This window comes from Aquarana catesbeiana, linkage group LG10 (genome assembly GCF_042186555.1).
Source record: "Aquarana catesbeiana isolate 2022-GZ linkage group LG10, ASM4218655v1, whole genome shotgun sequence".
Lineage (NCBI taxonomy): Eukaryota > Metazoa > Chordata > Amphibia > Anura > Ranidae > Aquarana > Aquarana catesbeiana.
This window is the reverse complement of record NC_133333.1, coordinates 224,919,575-224,936,778: the sequence shown is the minus strand read 5'-3', so window position 1 is coordinate 224,936,778 and position 17,204 is coordinate 224,919,575. Positions and strand designations below refer to the sequence as shown.

The window sequence follows — 17,204 nt, the reverse complement described above, 5'->3', positions numbered from 1 at the left end:
AATACATGGATCACGGGGGGGGGGGGGATAGGCAGCAGATCACTGTGCAGCTGATCCCAGAGAATCCGGTGGAGTCGTAGTCCAGGATTATGCTGGCGCTGGCCATACACAGCGATTTTATATACAATCCTATTGCGGATCAATTTACTGTTTTAGGAGAAAAGTATGATCAGAAGATCAAGTCATATTGTTCTACTATTGATCCACTTTTTGTTTTTGATCCAGACTGATCAGAATAATTCTATAATTGATCCGCTTTGCTCAGATTGATTGGCGCAGTATGTGTATTTTCAGTAATTTATAGATTCCATCACATTGTCTGTTAATTTTTTTTTTTTTTCCTTTAAGAATGGTGTGATCAGATCTTTGTGTGTGTGTGGGGTCACCAGTACACAAACTTCTATAGATTCATGACTCTAGTGATGTGCTTTGCCTGTTGAATGGAACTTTTGTTTTTGCACATCATCATCAGATCTGTGATTGGTCAGTTCTGGGAGGACAAGAAGTCCCAGACTGCCATGGCAGTGGATCTGCTGCTTGTCTCGCTCGGGTGTAGCGGGCGGTGATGGCCCAGGTGTGCGGAGGTCACACAGCTGTGATTGCAGAGTTGTGGAGTTGTAGAAGAGAACGCTGGCTGCATCTTCAGACTTCCCTCCCCCATCAGTGCAATGCCACGTAGTGAGGTGGGGAATCCTCCGTCACTTCTCCCAGGAATGTCTCACTGCAGCGAGATCTCACTTCCCCCGACTCCCTGCATTCCCTATGTGCCTGACACTGGATGATGATGATGATGATGATGATGATGATGATGATGATGATGATTCTGGATTACCTCCACGTGTATGATATCTGGAATAGTGTGAAGTCTGCGTCCCTTCTATACAGCGCAATCTCTTCATTTAATATTCTTTTCTAAGACCTTTCTATAAATGTGAGCTGTTGGCTGCTCCAAAATAAAGCAAACCAATCACAAGCAGGCTTATTCTGAATTCTGTATAATTATTTATTTTTTTTATTTTTTAACCACTTGCTTACCGGGCACTTTCACCCTTCTCCTGCCCAGGCCAATTTTCAGCTTTCAGCGCTGTCGCCCTTTGCGCGGCCATACAGCACTGTACCTAAATGGAATTTTTATCATTTTTTTCCCACACAAAAAGCTTTTTTTTTTTTTTTTTTTTTTTTGTAATTCTTTTTATTAAATTTCTTAATTGCAAACAAAACATAAAAAGACACAACAAAACATCATACACATTGAACCAAAAATATAATAGTACAATTTCCAGAATCTAATATAAGAATTATGAATCCAAAAGGGAATAGAGCTTTCTTTTGGTGGTATTTAATCACTACTGTTTTTTTTTGTTTTTTTTTTTATTGCCAAACAAAGACCAAACATTTTGAAAAAAAAAAAAAAACCCTTTTTTTTTTTTTTTTTTGGTAGTTTTGTTATACAATTTTGCAAACAGGTAATTTTTTCTCCTCCACTGATGGACACTAGTAGGCGCCAGTTGTGGGCACTGAGCAGGAAGCACTAATGAGGCTGCACTAAGAGGCGGTACTGGTAGGCAGCACTGATTAGTGGCACTGATAGGTGGCACTGATTAGCAGCACTGGTGGGTACTGAGGGGACTGATGTCCTTCTTACACAAGCCGGTCAACGGCTTTCTTCTTTTTTACTCACGCTGTCAGCGTAAGGGGAAAAAAAAGCAGATAACCGTCTTCTGTTTACTTCAGTGATCAGTTGTCATTGGCTGACAGCTGATCACATGGTAAAGGGCCGCTGTGATTCTCCCTTTACCCCGATCTGTGATCAGCCGAGTCCCGAGGACTCAGTGTTTACAGAGCATGCCTGCCGTGCGCTGCAAGGGGCACAGGAGCACAGGAGGATGTCCATGGACGCCCTCCCGGCATTTTAAGCTATAGCGCGTGCGGAGGGGGTTAAATGCCGGTTCACACCAGCTCGGCTTCAAAGCCAACATCCCTGTGCGACTTGATCGTAACCTGCATACGACTTAAAGGGGGTTGTAAACCCTCAAGGTTTTTCACCTTAAAGTGGAGTTCTACCCAAAAAAAAAAAAAAAATGTAATTTATGTGCATAAAAAAAATTGAAAAAAAATTTGGAGAAAATGTTTTTTTTTCCCATTTCCGTCTTTCAGGACAGCACCATAGAGAGACCTTGGCTCCTCCCCTTCTGAGGAAACACCGCCTTCAACTTAAAGCTTTAAACCTCACCGCTCTCCCCCGGCCCCTCAGTTCTGGTGTTTCCTCCGGTGGGGAGACATCGCAAGGAACCAGGGCCGCACAGCTAGGGAGGCTGAGGCTAATTGCAGGCTGACCAAAGGGGGCGCTCTCTCTCTGGCTCTCTCCTGCTCATTTTTTCTAAGAAAGCTGCAGTCTAAGGGGCTAGGGTGGCTGAGTACCTTTTTAGAAGACTGCACATCACGCTCCCCCAGCTTCTCTTAGTGAAGTTGTAAGCTGGGGGGGTCCGTTTTCTTTCTTGCCTAGCAGTGGCATAGGCGGAGGCACAGAAGACCGCCCTGCACTTGCAGCCAGCGTGGGAGCTCTGAGCGCTGGGTCGGAGGACGGGTGACGTCATTTCCGGCGGAGGTCGGTGTTTCCGTCTGACCCGTGACTTCCGGTTCCGGCCGCGGTGTTGAAAACGGACCGCGCGTTCGGCTGGTGCTGCCTCTGACCTGCTGTGGGGACAGCACACAGGGGCTTGGATCACCACTGCACTCTAAGGAGATGTCGGAAGCAGAGGCTTCAAGAACCGCTCCAGGAGAATCCTGCACCAGCCACTCTAAGGTAAGAGGAACCCTGGGGTGGTGTTCCCTTACCGCTTCCTGTAAAGCTCCACAGGTGTAGAACTCCCCCTGGTGGTGAAGGGGGGGAAAGGGTTGTGACTGGGTCCCTGGTGATGGTTGGTCCCGGGAAGTGCACCCCTGGTGGCCCTCCGTGGTAGTGCTGGTGAAAGTTTGCTGATTGCTCCCTACTTTTAACTTGTTTTCCAGGGCAAAGCTACAGAGAAAAGCAAGTCGCCCCACAGTGCCAAGAAGAAATGCCCCTCATGTAAAATCACAATGGGGGAATCTTGGTCTAAACCCCTTTGCAGGGATTGTATAGAGGGGCTAGTAAGGGAGCAATCTGGAGAACAGTCTTCAGATTTAGCAGCATCCGTGAAAGAACTTTCCAATACGGTGCAGACTTTTAAGACATTATTTGCCAGTCTTCAGTTGCCACAGCCGCAGGTTGTTTCTCCACCAGCACAGCAGAGTGTTCCTCAATCCTTAATGGATGCTCCCTCGGGAAGTGGAGAGAATCCAGGAGGTGCCAGATTCGAGGTTGAGGAAGAGCCTGATAGCGGGTCCTCAGATCCCCAGGGGGAATCAGAGGGAGAGGAGGTGGAAGGGGAATCCACAAGATCCTCTCGCTACAAGCTTTCCCTGGAGGAGGTGGAGGAGCTCCTAGGAGCCATTCATACCACCCTAGGAATCCAGGAGGAAAGGAAAAAACTTTCACTCCATGACCAGATGTACAAGGGACTAGGGGAACATAAAAGGAAGGTGTTCCCGGTCCATGAGGTCTTAGTCGACGCCATCAAAAAGGAGTGGCAAGACCCCGAAAGGAAGCCTTTCCTTTCAAAGGCACTTAAGCGTAGGTTCCCCTTTGCAGAAGAGGAGGCGCTGGTATGGAACAAATCGCCTAAGCTAGACGCGGCCTTTTCGCAGGTCTCCAGACACACTGACTTGGCCTTTGAGGACATGGGGGCACTCCCAGATCCCATGGATAAAAGGATAGATTCCCTCCTGAAAAAATCCTGGGACTCTTCCATAGGGAACCTCAAACCTGCCATGGCGTCCACGGTGGTGGCACGAAACATGGAGTATTGGCTAACGCAAATTAAGGCGCATATAGAGGCGGGTACGCCTAAGGAAACAATCCTTTCGTCTTTTCCCATGCTCCTTAAAGGAATAGCTTACCTGGCAGATGCGTCAGCTGAATCGGTGCGTATGTCTGCAAGATCAGCCGCATTGTCCAATTCGGCAAGAAGAGCCCTATGGCTTAAAACATGGCAGGGAGATACCGCATCCAAGGTTAAACTCTGCGGCATTCCTCTCACGGGGGACTTGCTTTTCGGGCCAGGTCTGGAAGCTGTATTGGATAGAACGGCTGACAGAAAAAAGGCATTTCCTTTTAAAAGAAAGCCGGCAGAGACTAAAAGAAAGTCTCGGCCGTGGAAGAAGTTGGACCCCCCAAAATCTGATCAACAGAAAAAGGGGTGGGGACAAAAAGGGAAGGGGCGTGGGGGGGCTATTTTTCGCCCTCCTGAACAGCCCAAAAAGACAAAGTGACAGAATAACGGTGGGAGGAAGACTGGGGGCCTTCCTTCCACAGTGGGAGATGATCACCTCCAACAATTTTATTTTGGAAGTCATAAGAAGAGGGTACAGGTTGGAGTTTGCAGAACCTCCACCATGCAGACTCCTCGTAACCACGCTTCCGAAATGTGCAGAGAGGTCAGCGGCTCTCCTTTCCTCCCTCCAGGAGTTGGAGGAACAGGAGGTGGTAGTTCGAGTGCCAGAAGGAGAGACGGGCAGAGGCTTTTACTCCCACATTTTTGTGGTGCGCAAACCCTCGGGGAAGTTCAGGCTCATCCTGAACCTGAAGCCTCTGAATGTCTCTCTCACCTACAGGAGGTTCCGAATGGACTCAATCTATTCGGTAAAGACACTTCTTCCTCCAAACTGCTTTATGGCATCGATAGACTTGAGGGATGCCTACCTGCACATTCCCATTGCAGATCAGTGTCAAAGGTTCCTCAGGCTGGCAATAAATACCAGAGAAGGGACCTTTCACTGGCAGTTCAGGGCCCTTCCCTTCGGGCTATCCTCTTCCCCCCCGCATCTTCACCAAAGTCATGGTAGAAGTCTTGGCTTTCCTACGGATCAGGGGCATTTCAGTGATCGCTTATTTAGACGATCTACTACTTTTTGCCCCTTCCGCGGAACAACTGTCGCAGGACCTGCAGTTGACAAGGAACATCTTAGAGGGTCTAGGTTGGCTCTTAAATCTGGAGAAGTCCAATCTGACTCCTTCGCAAAAAGTAATCTTTTTAGGTTACCTGTTGGACTCAACAAAACAAAAGGTCTTCCTGCCTATGGAGAAAATCCAGAAGGTAGACAGGGCAATGTCGTTACTCCAGGGCAGCCAACAAATATCAGTAAGAAAGGCTATGTCAGCCTTGGGGTTACTGACGGCAGCACTTCCAGCAGTCCAGTGGGCAGGATTACACTTTCGCCCCTTGCAACTATTTATCCTGAGCATTTGGGACCACAGTCAGGAATCTTTGGATTCCCTGATAACTGTACCGGACCAGGTCAAGAGATCCCTATGGTGGTGGCGGAAAGAAGCCAATCTCTCTCAGGGTCTGGAATGGGTTCTGCCGGTGTCCAGATGCGTCACGACCGATGCGAGTGGCATGGGTTGGGGGGCGCATATGGGGGACCGGGTGGCTCAGGGAGGCTGGCGGAAGGAGGACGCAGGAAGATCCTCCAACTGGAGGGAGCTGAAGGCAGTAGCCTTGGCACTCAAAACTTTTCAAAAGGAACTTCAGGGACAGCATGTGAGAGTCCGGTCGGACAACTCCTCAGCTGTAGCCTACATAAACAGGCAGGGGGGTACCAGGAGCAGACCTCTGTGGACCCTGGTAGAAAGCATTCTCAGATGGGCCGAATTAAACGTCCTATCCCTCTCGGCAGTGCATCTGAAGGGAGATCAAAATCTGGTGGCGGATTACCTCAGCAGGAAACGGCTGAGGGAAGGCGACTGGGTTCTGAATCAGGGGGTTTTCGAAGCAATATCCCAGAAATGGGGAAGGCCATGCATAGACCTCTTTGCCTCGAGAGAAAACAGGAAGGTGCATCTCTTCTTCTCCCTAAACAGGTGGGATGGAGCTCTAGGGATAGACGCACTGGCTCAGAGTTGGGCTTTCGACAGGTGTTATGCCTTCCCCCCACCTGTACTAATCCCAGCCGTCCTAAGAAAATTCCAACTGGAAAACACAACTCTCATTCTTATTGCGCCACATTGGCCCAGGAGGCCTTGGTTCTCCATCCTGAGAAGTCTGGCAGCGGAACCCCCCTGGCTTTTGCCAGTTCAGGAGAATCTCCTTTCCCAGGGGCCAATCTGTTGTCCCCAGGTGGGGAGATGGAGCCTCGCGGCTTGGCTACTGAGGAAGAACTGTTGAAGAACAGAGGTTTCTCAGATAGCTTGGTAAAGACCCTCCTTAACTGCAGGAAAAAAGAAACCCAGGTCATCTACCAAAAAACATGGAGGCGTTTTAATAGCTGGTGTACAGAAACTTCTTTTGATATTCACAGCTCTATAGCGGTCTTAGAGTTCCTGCAGGCAGGGGCGGACAAGGGGTTAGCCCTTGGCACCCTGAAAGGTCAGGTTTCTGCTTTGAGTGTGTTTCTGGAGAAACAACTAGCCTCCGATCCTTGGGTCATTAGGAAGGTCCCCCCCTTCCCAATGTGGGATCTTTCCTTGGTCCTACAACCACTTACAGGGGAACCCTTTGAGCCATTGGAGACGTGTACACTAAAATGGATTAGCCTCAAAACGGTGTTTTTGGTGGCAATCACTACGGCAAGAAGAGTAAGTGAACTCGAGGCCCTCTCCATTAGGGCCCCTTTTTTTCAGGTATTCCCGGACAGGGTAATTTTTAAGGCCGATCCGGCCTTCTTACCGAAAGTAGCCTCGGTTTTTCATAGAGGCCAGGAAATTGTTTTGCCCACCTTTTGTTTGAATCCTGTGAGGGAACAGGAACATAGGTTTCATAAACTAGATGTAAGAAGGTGTGTCCTGCAATACTTGGAGGATACAAAACCATTTAGAAAATCTGATTCCTTTTTTGTGTTATTTTCAGGAACCAGGAAGGGAGGCAAAGCCTCGAGGCGCACTTTAGCTAGGTGGCTAAGGTTAGCTATCAGTCAGGCTTATATAATTAGCGGGTTAGAAGCCCCTAAGGGTATCAGGGCACACTCCACAAGGGCAGTGGCGACCTCTCAGGCCGAGTGGGCTGGTGCGTCTCCGGAGCAGATCTGTAGAGCGGCAACGTGGTCTAGATTCGACACGTTCGTGAAACACTACAGATTGGACCTTCTGTCAGCAAAAGACCAGGCTTTTGGGCGTAAGGTTCTGCAGGCAGTAGTCCCACCCTAAGGTAAGGTGCTCGCTCATCCTCTCTATGGTGCTGTTCTGAAAGACGGAAATGGGAAAATCGGAGTTACTTACCGGTAACGTCCTTTTCCAGGAGTCTTTCAGGACAGCACAGTTACCCACCCTACTGTAGGGTTATTCGTGAAGGAGTTCATCGCAGAAGAACGTCAGGTAAGATCAAGGTTATTATGACGTGTTCTTGTGTCTCCCCAGCTAACCGGAGGTCCTCTTGAAGAACTGAGGGGCCGGGGGAGAGCGGTGAGGTTTAAAGCTTTAAGTTGAAGGCGGTGTTTCCTCAGAAGGGGAGGAGCCAAGGTCTCTCTATGGTGCTGTCCTGAAAGACTCCTGGAAAAGGACGTTACCGGTAAGTAACTCCGATTTTTTTTTTTTTTAACTCACCTCTAAATGCCTGTTGCTAGGGGGTCCCTCGTAGTCTGCTTCCTTCAGGGCCTGGGCTCTTGACGTCATTTCCCTCAGCGCAGGAAGGGAGATCAGCTCTGCCCCTTGTCAATCATCTGGGACACGTCACAGGTCCCAGATGATTGCGCGGCCAAGAAGTGACACTTTGCTACAATGTAAAGTAGTGAGTGTACAGCTTGTATAACAGTGTCAATTTGTTGTCCCCTCAAAATAACTCAACACACAGCCATTAATATCTAAACCGCTGGCAACAAAAGTGAGTACACCCCTAAGTGAAAATGTCCACATTGGGCCCAAAGTGTCAATATTTTGTGTGGCCACCATTATTTTCCAGCACTGCCTTAACCCTCTTGGGCATGGAGTTCACCAGAGCTTCACAGGATGTCACTGGAGTCCTCTTCCACTCCATGATGACATCACAGAGCTGGTGGATGTTACCTTGCGTTCCTCCACCTTCGGTTTGAGGATGTCCCACAGATGCTCAATAGGGTTTAGATCTGGAGACATGCTTGGCCAGTGTTTTATTTTTAATAACTGTTCTCTCCATGGAATGATGGATCCTAATATTTTGTATGTTGTATTTTTCAGATCCACAAACTAGACAAGGCCGTGGCGGCAGCTCACACCTTCTACATGGGGAACCCCGATCACATGGAGATGCGGCAGAACTTGGAGTATTACAAGATGATGGCGGGCGTGTCAGAATCCGACTTCAAAGACTTGGAAGGCAAGCCGCATATGGTGAGTATAAAGCAGGCCGGGCCCCGTATAGGTCCCCAGGAATGCAGAGGTGGGATTAGTGATGTTTGCACCTCAGTGGATTTGGTTGGCCATTCCATGCCCCGGCCTCTCGGAACATGAAAACACGTTGTTTCCGGGTCAGTGGCTGCATTATGTCCCGGCTGTTCAGTTGGGGCTCTTTCTATAGACGGGACACTTGGAAATGAAAAACTGTCACCAATAAAGGAGAACTCCATCTTCAATCGTCTGTCACACTCACTTGTGTGCATGAATCTGACCACCTGCAAAATCCCTCATACTGTTTCTTATGTGGGTGTTCTAGGCCATGGTGTCTCTTCTGGTGGCCATACAGCAGTGCTTCTCAACTCCTGTCCTCGGGACCCACTAACAGGCCTGATGACCTAGGCATTTTTAGTGCTTTTTGCATTTTGCAGATTTGCACTACCGTCCATTTAACATGGTTTTCTATGGAACACGTTCTGTAGTGCAAATATGCAAAAAGCACTACAAATGCATAGATGTGAATCGGGTGTAACAGGCCAGGTTTACAAGATAACTGAAATACATCACAGGTGAGATCATTTGCTGCTCAGTGATTGCAGTATTCTAGTCTGCATCTCCCCCAAGGTAATACTTAAAATCTGGCCTGTTTAGTGGGTCCTGATGACAGGTGTTGAGAACCACTGCCATACACTCTCTTCAATAAATGATGACCGTCTTTGATCCATCTCTTTGGATGGGAATAATCAATCTACAGTTGACAAACTATTCAATCAATATGCCAAGCGCGGGGGAAGTGGATTTCAATCAGTTAAACAGGAACTGCAGTCTGCTCACATAATTTGTAATAAAAACATTTTTGGCATTCTGAAGCTTCCCTCCAACCACTTTGCATATTTTATATACAGTATACTGTGATTCTGTACTTGCCAAATATGCTGCAGAAATCTCCCTCCACTAAGTCTGGCTGCAGCCATTTTATCTGTGGGCAGCTGAAGCTGCTGCCTGGTCACTTCCTGGATTTATACAGACACACAGAGTCACACCTCCAGCACTGCAGCTCTCATTAGCCCTCTTATGACTCATCCCCCCTTGCTTCCTGGAAAACTCTCACGAGAGTGAGAGAGAGAGCTGTGCATGATGTCATAAGCCTAGGCTTTTTTTCCCAGACGAGAAACGGGAAGTGGGCTGTATAAGGTATTTACTGACAGAAAAAAAAACGTTTTACGATCCAAAGTTAAAACAACAAGGGCAGAATATTTAATAGATGGAGAGATGAAACAATTACTGAAGGTCCACTTTAATAGTAAATTATCAATCGCATCCGTTTCCACCACGTAATCCTATAATCTGTTCATGAATATGATCGCATTGCAATTGGTCAAAGTGTTGCAGCGCTGCCGATCGGTGCAAAATAACTGATGTATTTGAAGTCAATCTAAATCGATTAGAAGGGAAGTTTTGGCTACTCCACTGTTTGCAGATTCAATCTCACACAGGGGTTGATTTACTAAAACTGGAGAGTGCAAAATCTGGTGTAGCTTTGCATAGAAACCATCGGCTTGCACGTGTTTTTTTTTTTTTTTTTTTTTTTTAATTTGGGAAGAGCAGAGTGATCTGTTCCTAGAGATTAGGAACAGTGATCTCTCTGTACTCCCACTCAGTCCCCTCCCCCCCACATTTAGAAACACTCCCTAGGGAACACATTTAACCCCTTGATCACCCTCTAGTGTTAACCCCTTCCCTATTTTTATTTTTTTTTACCAAAAATATGTAGAAGAATACATATTGGCCTAAACTGATGAAGAAATTTTTTTTTTTCGCATGGGAACTGCAACATTGTGGCAGACAAATCTGACCCCAAACTTCAATTTTTGGGGACCAGTGTCATTATTACATTGATCAGTGCATTTTTATAGCACTAATCAATGTAAAAATGACACTGGCAGGGAAGGAGTCAACACTAGGGGGTCGATCAAGGGGTTAAGTGTGTTCCCTCAGCGTGTTCTAACTGTAGAGGGGGGTGGGCTTACCGAAACATGACAGAGATCACTGCTTCCCATCACTGGGAACAGTAGATCTGTCATGACATCTGGCAGAACAGGGAGTCGCCTTGTTTACATAGGCAGTTCCCCGTTTTGCCTCTCCTTTCCGCGATCGCGGACATCGTGTACGCGGGACCAGCTCCCGCGGGGCGCTGCTGTCCTGCTTTTACGGACTGACATATAAGTACGTCAGTTTGTGCAGGAGGGCCATTCTGCCGACGTATATCTGCGTGAGCCGGTCAGCAAGTAGTTAGTTTTTTTAAAAATGAAACGATACTTACAGATCTAGATCAAAAAGCAGCATGTAACTCTGCCTCACCATCATCACTCGGTGGGTATGATGCCGTCACTGGTCAAGCCCCGCCAACGCGATCATCAAACAGCGCCTTTGGAAGAACAGGAGTACAACATTTTTATGACATGTTAGCTGACAAAAGTCTTGGATCCCCTATTGTCTGCCTCTCCATGATGTTCATTTGTGTTACTTGTAACCTGACAATGTGTTTATTTTCTCTGCAGCAAGAGTTCCGTAAGGGAGTCAGCCATTACACAGATGAGGAGTATGCTGTTTCCATTGTCCACTTTGAAAAAGCCTTGGAGGAATATTTTGTTGCAGACCTTGAATGTCGCAGTCTTTGTGAAGGCCCCTATGACTATGAAGGGTACAACTACATGGATTATGGTGCTGATTTATTCCAGAGTATTACAGGTATGAACAGACTATATAGCGTACATTATACTTCTTTCTAAAGTGTTGATTTTATCCAATAAGAACTATAAACGAACACAGGTCCTTGCCTCCAAAGGAGTTAAAACTGAATGTCCCTTTGGCAATCGTTTGCATATGGTAGGGCCTGTTTGGCTGAAAGCCGGTTACCCCACCTATGTGTTTTAGACTGTGAGAGATAACCCAAGGAAAGAGGGAAAGAGCCTAGCAGTAAAAAGGGTCACTGGTTCAAATCCCAACCATGACACTACCTGCCTGGAGTTTGCATGTTCTCCCTGTGCCTGCGTGGGTTTCCTCCGGGTGCTCCGGTTTCCTCCCACACTACAAAAACATGCTGGTAGGTTAATTGGCTTCTGTCTGAATTATCCCTAGTATGTATGAATGTGAGTTAGGGACCTTAGATTGTAAGCTCCTTGAGGGTAGGGACCGCTGTGAATGTACAATGTATATGTAATGTGCTGCGCACATTGATGGCGCTATACAAGTACCTTAAATAATTATAATGAAGAACATACAGATTTTATTTAGCTGTCAGGAATGTACCCCCTGCACCCCAGTGTTGCAAGACCAGAATGCTGACTGCTTGCCCACTTTGCTGCTCATTAGAAATGTACCATTACACAGTGTAGAGAACATTTGGGACCCAGTTTTATATTCTAAGGAATATAGACCATGTTGGTAAAGTTGTAATTAAACCATAATGGACCATGTGACTGCTGTGGGACCTCGAAGCATCGGGGTCAGGAGTCGTCTTTCTACAATTTTTTTTTTTTTTTTTTTTTTTTTTATGCAGGTAGCAGTTACTATTGCAAAGACATAGTAATAATACCTAAATTTGTATTCTCATTTACATTCTGCAATCTTGTGACTTGAAGGACACTTATGCCGCGTACACACGGTCGGACTTTTCGTCTACAAAAGTCCGACAGCCTGTCCGACAGACTTCCGGCGGACTTTCGGCGGACTTGCAGCAGACTTTCTAACGAACGGACTTGCCTACACACGACCACACAAAAGTCCGACGGATTCGTACGTGATGACGTACACCGGACTAAAATAAGGAAGTTCATAGCCAGTAGCCAATAGCTGCCCTAGCATGGGTTTTTGTCCGTCGGACTAGCATACAGACGAGCGGATTTCGGGGTCCGTCGTAGTTACGACGTAAAGATTTGAAGCATGTTTCAAATCTAAAGTCCGTCGGATTTGAGGCTAAAAAAGTCAGTTGAAAGTCCGGAGAAGCCCACACACGATCGGATTACCAGCCAGCTTTAGTCCGTCAGCGTCCGTTGGACTTTTGTAGACGAAAAGTCCGACTGTGTGTACGCGGCATTAGTGAAAAAAGGAAGGAGCGCTCTCCAACAGCTCTGGGCTCTACTACTGTTAGTCTCTCTTCCTTAACATTCCTTGCTTAACAGGAGGGGAGAACTATAACTTCACCAGTGTGCTGCTTCTTCATCTTCCAATTACAGGCCAATTGAGGCAGTATCCTTATGCCTTAAGTTTTTTAGAACCTTACGACTGAATATGCGACCTTTTTGTGGAGCAAGTCACCTCAGTCTGAGAAAAAAATGATTTGTCTGATGCCGAAGACCAGGCTATTCCTTTCTTGATGGTTCAGGAATACAGCTCTAGAGTTTGGGCAAATGCATCCTCCTGATCTCTTGGAAGATCCCCACAATGGAATCCAGCTTGACAGGCTGAGGAGGAGTCCCAGACACCTTGTGGTGCAGAGGACTTTTTTTTTTTTTTTTTCCAGCAAAATTCCATCTCTCCATAAACCTTATGGAGTGTCGCACAATTTGCTTGTATCTCCAATGCTGGTCATCCAATCGGGATTCAGTCATACAATGCCACACCAGTACTGTACATCGACCATTAGGGAGGAACCAGAAGTCTTGCTGCAGCAAGAGAGGTGGAAAGGATTTTCTCTTGGGCAGAACTTTGCATCCCAGCCTTGTTTGTAATTCGCATTCCAGGCATGGGCAATTACCAGGATGACTACCTCAGTCAGCAATGTTTGTACCCAGATGTTCCAGGGCCTTTGCATCGGGTAAAGGGAGGGATGCCAGATGTGGGCCTTCAGGTTCAACAACAAACTGGGCAGGTTTGTCTCCAGATGTAAAGATCATATGGCAGGAGCAGTGGATGGTCTGGTGGCTCCATGTGATCAGTACAGCCTGATCTATGATTTTTCTCCTCTGAAACGCTTTTCTCATCTACTCTGCAGGATTGGGAAGAAGGGCATTTTGGCGTTACTTATAGCTCCACATTGGCCCAGATGGATTTGGTACTCCAACCTGATCGAACTCCTGGCAGGCACCCCATAGGTCAGTGTTGGCGAACCTTGGCACCCCAGATGTTTTGGAACTACATTTCCTTTGATGCTCAACTGCACTGCAGAGTACATGAGCATCATGGGAAATGTAGTTCCAAAACATCTGGAGTGCCAAGGTTCGCCATCACTGCCATAGGTTCTTCAGATCGATTGGATCTCCTATCTCAAGGAGGGGTTTTTCCGCCCTGCTTCACTGCTGGCTTCAATGGTGTGCCTGTTGAAGCCTAAATCCTTAAAGGAGAAGTCCAGCCTGAGCTCGTTAGGCTGGGCTTCTCCTAAGGGTCACAGGAGTGCCACCCAATTTGCACTCCTGTGACACGTTTTCAGCAGAGAGCGGTCTGAAGTCTGCTCTCTGCTGATGTCACTGGAATCAGTCCAGGCACCGCGTCATCACGATAATGGAAGTCTGGACCTGCCAAGTGCCTGGATTGATGCCCGCTCCCCGCCCCTCCACAGCTCGGCGCTCCAGTGAGTGTGGAGGAGCAGAGCAGGAGAGATGCTGACTGACAGGTAGCAGCTCTCCGCTTAGGGAGGTGAGAGAACCGAGCCATCGGCGATGTTCAGTGGCTTGATTCTCAGTGCAGAGATGCCAGGGGACAGATGCAGCATCCACCTAGGTAAGTATGATTCCCTTACTTTCTCTTTTAAGAGAAAAAGGCCTCTTTGAATCGGTGATTCCCGTGCTGTTAAAGGCTAAGTATTTCTTGGGGTAAAACTTTCTGTCGTTGCTCCAGGCAAAATATGAATTCCATGTGTGATGGCAAACCCTTCAGGAGGGTTTGCCATCACACATGGAATTCATATTTTGCCTGGAGCAATGACAAAGTTTTACCCCAAGAAATATTTTGTGGGATGAATCCTGTACTTTCTGCAATTTGATCTGATCAATATTTGACCCTGTGCGGTTGATTTACTAAAGGCAGATAGACCGTGCAGTTGCACTCGGCAAGACCAGTTGCTCCAAAGCTTAGTAAATTAGCAGATTTTCACATGCAAGCAATAATGCTGTTTTGTTTTTTGTTTTTTTATTTTCCTTGCATGTGATTGGGTATTTGCAAAGTGAAGGTTTACCTCACAAAGCTCTGGAGAAACTGCACTTGCAGAGTGCACAGTCTATTTGCCTTTAGTAAATAAACCCCTATGTACCATCAAGGGGTAAATTTCTGCACTTGCCATCTTGCTCCAAAGACTGCCTCCTATTCCTTGGTTCAAGCCTTTTATAAAGGGAGTGTCTCATGTGGCTCCTCTTGTACAGCCACCTGTGACCTGTATGGGATTTAAATATAGTTCTTTCAGCACTTCAGAGACTGCCCTTTCAACCTACTGGGTGTATTCCTCTTTCAGCTTTTCACAAGTTTGTGTCCTTGGGTGCCATCTCCTCTGCAAGGTGTGTGAGTGTGTGGCTTGTCATGTAGAAAATCCTATCTGGTCCTACACAAGGATAAGGTGGTATTGAGGCCTGGGACCTCTCTTCTCCCTGAGGTGGTTTTGGCCTTTTCACCTTAATTGGTGCATTCTTCTTCCATCCCTCTGTCCATCCCCAGCTCATGAGGAGATTACCCCCAATGTCCCAGCTACATCACCAACCTCATCTGCAGATATCGCCCAAATCATCCCCTCCGCTTCTCCCAGGACCTCCTGCTCTCTAGCTCCCTTGTTACCTCCTCCCATGCTCGCCTTCAGGACTTTTCCAGAGCCTTTCCCATCCTCTGGAACTCCCTGCCCCAGTATGTCCAATCAGCCCCTACCCTGTCCACCTTTAGGAGATCCCTGAAAACTCATTTTATTCAGGGAAGCCTATCCCACACCCACCTAACAACAACTGTCCCCGAGCCACCCCATCAAATAATTCTCTGCAGCTATTACCTTTTGTACCACCACCCCCTCCCTTTAGAATGTAAGCTCTGCAAGCCGGGCCCTCCTGTACCTTTTGTATTGAACTGTACCGTAATTGTGTTGTCTCCCCTATACATTGTAAAGCGCTGCGTAAACTGTTGGCACTGTATAAATTGCGTATAATAATAATAATGTCCTGAATGTGGTTTGGGCTGTGAGACTCTTATCGCTCAGCCACTCCTTCCATCTGCTTCTTTTTTTTTTGTGATTCGGGATGGTGCCTGCAAAGGGGAACCATCTTCCCACTCCACCATATCTAGAGCAGATCATCATCCAAATCTATGGCCTAAAATATAAGACTATCAAGGCCCACTCTACTAGGCCTGCGAGTGCTTCCTGGGCTTTTCAGCATCAGGCATCTGTTGCGCAGGTTTTCAAGTCTGCCACCTGGTTCTCTGTTTTACATGTTCTAGAACATTTTACCAGATGGATGTTTAGGCCTTAACTGACTCTGTAAAGTCCACAAATATAAAAAGTCTTTCAAAGGGATGCAACATTCTTGAAATCTCTGATAAATTGGGGTGTGATCACAGAACCATCAAATGTATTTTATGCAAATACCGTAGTCAACATGGTGACAAGAAACGTGTTGAGAAAAAAGATGCAAATTAACTGAATAAAGAATAAAACCTGAAGCTACCAGGAACCCATTATCCTCCAGTACTGTCATATTCCAGAACTGCAACCTACCTGGAGTGCCCAGGAGTACAAGGTGCTCAGAGACATGGACAAGGTGAGGACAGCTGAAACCCGACCACCATGGAACAAGGTACAGAAGTTGAAACGTCAAGACTGGGCCAAGAAATATCTGAAGACAGAGATTTCAAAGGTTTTATGGACTGATGAGATGAGTGACTCTTGACTGACCGGATGGATGGGCCTGTGGCTGGATCAGAGATGGACACAGAGCTGTACTTTGACTTGGGCGCCCCAAATTTACTGCCAGTTTTTAGAAGACACCTTTTTCAAGCAGTGGTACAGGAAAAAGTCTGCATCTTTCAAGAAGACCATATTTATGCAGGACAATGCTCCATCACATGCATCAAAGTACTCTACTGCGTGGCTAGCCAGTGAAGGCCTTAAAGATGAAAATGACCTGTCCCCCTTCTTCACCTGAACTAAATCCTATTGAGAACTTGTGAGGCCCTTCTTAAACGGGAGATTTACAGTGAAGGAAAACGGTATACCTCTCTGAACAGTGTCTGGGAGGCTGTGGTTGCTGCTGCACAAAAAGTTGATAGTCAATAGAACAAGAAACTGACAAACTCCATGAATGGAAGGCTTGTGACTGTTATTGAAAAGAAGGGTGGCTATATTGGTCACTAATTTTATTTTTTGAAATGTCAGAAATTTTGTAAATGTTGAGGAGTTTTGTTTATTATTCTCACCTTAACAGATGAAAATTAAACAAGTGAGAACATTTTCATTTTTCACTTAGTTGCATATTAATTCTGCACAGTAATGCCCCGTACACACGGTCGGACTTTGTTCGGACATTCCGACAACAAAATCCTAGGATTTTTTCCGACGGATGTTGGCTCAAACTTGTCTTGCATACACACGGTCACACAAAGTTGTCGGAAAATCCGATCGTTCTAAACGCGGTGACGTAAAACACGTACGTCGGGACTATAAACGGGGCAGTGGCCAATAGCTTTCATCTCTTTATTTATTCTGAGCATGCGTGGCACTTTGTCCGTCGGATTTGTGTACACACGATCGGAATTTCCGACAACGGATTTTGTTGTCGGAAAATTTTATCTCCTGCTCTCCAACTTTGTGTGTCGGAAAATCCGATGGAAAATGTCCGATGGAGCC

General features: G+C 46.8%; 1 protein-coding gene across 1 annotated transcript in view; it reads left to right on the top strand.

Annotated features, from left to right (window-relative positions):
• Positions 1–17,204, top strand: part of P3H1 (prolyl 3-hydroxylase 1) — a 71,338-nt gene that overhangs the window by 4,536 nt on the left and 49,598 nt on the right. The window contains exons 2-3 of the mRNA XM_073603376.1: positions 8,231–8,383; positions 10,948–11,137. Coding sequence (XP_073459477.1) covers positions 8,231–8,383; positions 10,948–11,137 — 343 coding nt within the window. The remainder of the gene's footprint in view (positions 1–8,230; positions 8,384–10,947; positions 11,138–17,204) is intronic.